Genomic DNA, 4,984 nt, shown 5'->3' on the forward strand with positions numbered 1-4,984 from the left:
TATTCTAGTTTTAGCAGAGCCTGTCTGAGAGGAAACGTCTCCTCACAGAGGCAACTGTTGTTCATCAACCTGAGAGGGGTCAAGGGTCATCTCCAAACCAGACAGGAAAGCCTCCCAGTGAAGCTCAGAGACAGACTTAGTTAGCAGGTCAAAGGTCATGAGGAGAGTTACTGTGTGGAGCCAGAGTTCAGAGCAGCAGATCTGCTGAAGGTTAAAGCGATCATTTAGGATCAATAACACCGATCTCTGAGGCAGTGAGCCAACATGTCCGCTGCTCTTATTATGTGAAATGAGGCTGAAAGCAGCTCAGAGCAGTAATCGCCGTGACAACGGCCCGCCTGATCAGACGCCTCAGATCAGGAAGACGGGCCCCGGGGGGCCGCAGACCACCAACGCCTCCAAACAGCTTTGTAGCTCCGCTTTAATGGGGCGGGGGGAAGGAGGCATGCTGGGAGATTTAGGATTATCTTAGCGAGAGACAACAAAGCAAAGCGGCCATTTAAAGTTTCCACACAAATCTGGAAACTTTTCATCCATGAAAATCAGCTTCAAAACAAACCAACAGGCTTTTATTTCATCAGTTTCCATAGCAACCGCTCACAGCTCAGCAGGAACAGAGAGGCTGGGGTCAAAGGTCAATCATTTCACAGAAACGCAGTTTACAAACGATTGGTTCTGATTTGGTTCTGATGTGCTGGCTACAGGTTCTGGGTCGGCTACAGAAAGCTGACAGTGATTTAATCAGGGACGTTTTTATCAGACAGAACCGGGTCCTGGACCGGAACTGGGACTGGGACTGGGATCGGGTCCAGGTCCAGGTCCAGAACCCTCTTCAGGCTGCTCTCTCCACCTCTGGTCGGGTCAGAACCACCAGCTCGGGGAAGCCCGTCCTCGGGTCGGGCTCCCTGCTGAACTGCAGGTCGACGGCGTCGCCCACGACGACCTCAGCTGTGGTGAAGACCTCCAGGTCGCCCAGAACATGGCCGCCCACTGTGGCGCCCTGGGCGTCTGCCAGGCTGATGTGGAGGTGGGCATCACTGTTAAGCGTCCCGACCAGAGAGACGATCTCATAGCGACCGCTGAGCTGCAGAACCTAAGAGCAGAACCGGGTCAGAACCTAGACAGCTGGACTGAACTGTTCACATGTCAAACAAATCACTGAACATGAACCAGTTCACCTGAACAGTTCCTTCTCGTACCTCGTTAGTATCTGTTGCCGTGGCGTTTGCCAGCCTTAGCGTTGCCCTGGTAACGCTGCCCACACAGGTGATGATGAAGGGCGCTCTGAGTCTTCGCTCCTCCACGAACGCCTGCAGCGACCCGAACAGTTCCTGACCCGGACCGAACCGGACCGCATGGACCCGCAGCGCCGACCCGGCCGCCTGCAGGAGGAACATTGTTCTCATATAAACAGTTCATAATTTTTCTAAAAATCCCTGAAAACATCAGTTAGTCTGATGTAAATGAATATTTCTCAGTTAGGGAGTTAAACTACAAAACGTCTGACACGTAAACAAAATTACTGCAAATAATCTGCATAAAAATAAAGGGAAGCATTAAATTTAAAGACATAAATTAAATAAAATACAAAGTTAAAAAATGAATGATCTGCATCTTATGTCAGATCCATAATGTAATGACGAAAATATGATCCGATACTTTCTTATCTAATTAAAAAATGCTTTTGAAAAACTGGATAGTTATTCATTATTATTATTATTATTATTATTATTATTTCTTTTATATAATAAGAAAATGACATTCTCTCTGTGGTCTCGTTTTGGGTTTGTTTTTATCTGGTTCCGTGTTTCTGTCCCGCAGCGCGTCGAGGCTCATTTGGACCCAGAACCAAACAAAAGAACCCAGAAGAAGAAAAAGTTTCAGAAATGTTAAAAATTCTGACAGATTTTGTTCTGGTTCTGACCCGGTTCTGAGGATCCAGAAGTCGCTGAACGGTGCAGCTGGTTCTGTTCTGCGTGTGGCCCGTTTAGGTCTGTAACCGGATCAGCGCCTAAGTAAACAGCAGGCTGACCTCTGACCCCGGGGGACGGAGGGCGGGTCGTTATGCTGCAGGAGGCGGAGCTGAACCGGGTCTGAACCAGAACCAGAGTGTTTTTTTCTCTTCCGGTTCTGATCTCGTCCCAGCTGGTTCTGTTGGGTTTATCTGGTTCTGAAGGAATAAAGTCACTTCATTCATTCGTAGATCAGTTTTTAATTTAAGTTTTAATAATTTCATATTTTATTCATTTTAATTTTACCCATAAATTAAATGAATAAAATTTTAAATCCTTGGTTTTTATGTTGCTATTTCTATAAATGTCTTATTTCATTTATTCATATATTTATTTTTGAAATGGATCATTTTTCTTTACATTATTTTAAAAGACATTTTTTAATTGATCAACTTGATTTATATAATTTAACAATTTATTAATTTTTTCTCCAATCAAGCTATATAAGTTACAAATTTAATAAATTGTTTATTGAAAAATGACCTCATCTTTTAAATGACTCATGTTATTTTTATTTATGTATTTTAAAGCTTGATATTTAAATATTCATTAACTTTGATGAACAGATCTGACTGGATGTTCAGATAATGAGTCAAACAAAAACTAAAAATTAAAAAACAGAGAAAATGGCTCCACTGTTCTTCACAAAATAGACAAACAAAATGTAAAATTCTTAACTTGCAACTAAAACTTGTAAATAACCTAAAAATATCAAATAAACTAACAACAAATTAAATTCAATAATAAAAAGAAAGAATAAGTAACTCCTATAATTATGATTTATATTTATATAATTAATTAAATCATTGTCATCATTCTTCAGTTCATTAATTATGAATTCTGGTTTGATTTACATTTTATCCATCCATCTTCTTCCTCTTATCCGGGCTCAGCAGGAGGCTCAGACGTCCCTCCGCCAGATTCCAGGAATCCCACAGCGTTCCCAGCAGAGGAACGCCGTCCCTGCAGCCTGTCCGGGTCGTCCCCTGGGCCCCGAATGTCCGGGTCGTACCCTGGGCCCTGAATGTCCGGGTCGTCCCCTGGGCCCCGAATGTCCGGGTCGTCCCCTGGGCCCCGAATGTCCGGGTCGTCCCCTGGGCCCCGAATGTCCGGGTCACCCCCTGGGCCCCCCGGTGGGCTCCATCCTGACCAGATGTCCGTCAGCCGGAGCAGCGGCTCTACTCTGTGCTTTGTACCGTTTTATTTATTTGATTCTTATTTACTATTTTAACTGAATTTGTTCCATCTGCTGCTGATTCTGAACATGAATTTATTTCAACACGTTCGGATCATTTAACGAGTCCAAAAACCCAGAACCAGAATTCTAGACAGTCATCTGCAGCTGAAGCAGAAAATTAATCATTTCCAGATAACGCTGATGACACTTTGGGTCAAAGTTGAACTTTTTCCTGTTCTGTCCAACAGGAAACAGGAAACTGATCCTTCATCTGTTTATTCTGCTGGAACCCAAAGAAAAGTTTGGCTTCAGATCAGAACCAGAACCAGAACATAAAAAAGGCCCAACTCACCATCCTGCTGCAGATCAAAGATCAAACTCCACAGAAACGAACTGCGCATGCGCACAACACTCACCTTGCCACATTTTTTCTTTCCTCCTAAAACTTTATTAACAACCCAGAGCAGCAACAAGTGACAGCGAAGTATGAACCAAATTATCCATTATTTATTAAAAAACTGCAGGAAACTCACTGAATTACTTGTACAGATTTTTGTTTTGCAATAAATTTAGTTGTTAATTTACAACTTTTGTTAAATAAAAAAAAACTCCATTATTTCATTTGATAACTATTAAATCTGACAAACATTTACGTGAATAACAATCATATTTAATCTGAATATTGATGTTGGAATATAATTTAAATCTCGGAGAAATTCTGGCTTAAAGCTCATCAACTTCATAAAATCTGAAATAGTTTTTATGTTCCGGTTTTACCGTTAAATGTTTTCCTTCCGGTGTTTGACTGCCACCTGCTGGCCGAGCTGGAGCTCTGCAACAACACAGAGACTGAATCTGGACATTTAGATTTTAGGTCCGATAAATCAGTTTATTCATAAAATGAAAACAAAACATTAATCAACATAAAAGATAAATTATTATTTATTTATACTCCTGAATAAAATGTAAAATCCTTCCAGAGTCTTAGTGAAAAAAATGCCTTTATGAACATTTACAATGTGAAATGTTTTAATAAAAAAAAAACTGACATTTTTAGACAAAGACCAACTATTTTATTATAAATAAATAAAGTAAAGAAGAAAAATGACAAAGAAATACAAGAAAATGCAAAGATGAAATTATATTCATTTTGGAACCTAAATAAAAATAAAAATTCTTAAATAAAAACTCAGATCCAAAGGAAATGATCTCAAACCTGATCCTGCAAGGATCCGACCAAACTGACCTGCAAAATAAAATAAAATAAAATAAAATAAAATAAAATAAAATAAAAGTTTCCAGATGAAATCCTTATTCCTGCAGTTACGTTTTGGTTCATAAAGGGTAGGGTAACTTCAGAGGCTGAGCTGGTTTCCATAGAAACCTGCTAGATTAACAGGTATGTTTTTAAACCGTGAGAAGAACCGGAACCATCGGAGAGTTCGGGACGGATCCAGACGGCTTCTAGAACTTCACAGAACCTGAAACACAAAACTCTGAGAAAAGCCGGGTAAAGTGACATCTTCATCTTCATCTTCCTCAGACCTAATGACTGGATTCAATAGGATTCTTCGAGAAAAGAACGTTCTTTATTTTGAACCAGAACCCGCAGGTCCGGACTGGTTCTGTGATGACCACGTTCAGCCTCCAGATGGCGCTGCAGGTCAGAGAACGGACCAGCAGGTTTTACCAAACGGGCGAATTTAAAATTCATTCACTTAGAAATGAAAAAATATATTTAAGTTATTTTTAAGCTTTAATGCAATAAAATAAAGCTGGTCCTGTTCCTGGTCCT

General features: G+C 40.7%; 1 protein-coding gene across 2 annotated transcripts; it reads right to left on the reverse strand.

The window, feature by feature from the left end:
* Positions 1 to 547: 547 nt before the first annotated feature.
* LOC106951813 (bifunctional protein GlmU-like) lies at positions 548 to 3,608 on the reverse strand. Of its 2 annotated transcripts, none has more exons than XR_001425873.1 (3): positions 1,925 to 2,010; positions 1,200 to 1,382; positions 548 to 1,093 (listed from the first exon to the last, which is right to left on the reverse strand). XR_001425873.1 is itself a non-coding variant. In XM_015039522.1 (3 exons), the coding sequence occupies exons 1-3, from the start codon at positions 3,542 to 3,544 to the stop codon at positions 833 to 835; spliced, it is 447 nt and encodes a 148-aa protein (XP_014895008.1). In that variant the 5' UTR covers positions 3,545 to 3,608; the 3' UTR covers positions 548 to 832. The 2 variants fall into 2 exon arrangements, 1 of the variants encoding a protein (XP_014895008.1); XM_015039522.1 differs by lacking the exon at positions 1,925 to 2,010 and adding an exon at positions 3,542 to 3,608.
* Positions 3,609 to 4,984: the final 1,376 nt, after the last annotated feature.

The sequence above is a fragment of the Poecilia latipinna genome, unplaced genomic scaffold (genome assembly GCF_001443285.1).
Source record: "Poecilia latipinna isolate Pla-1442-1.1 unplaced genomic scaffold, P_latipinna-1.0 Scaffold475, whole genome shotgun sequence".
Lineage (NCBI taxonomy): Eukaryota > Metazoa > Chordata > Actinopteri > Cyprinodontiformes > Poeciliidae > Poecilia > Poecilia latipinna.

What these genes read in the sequence shown, in the direction of transcription:
- LOC106951813 (XM_015039522.1), bottom strand. An exon ending in CGGCAACAGATACTAACGAG is followed by an intron (nt 1,094 to 1,199) that starts GTACGAGAAGGA and finishes TTCTGCTCTTAG; the next exon opens with GTTCTGCAGCTCAGCGGTCG.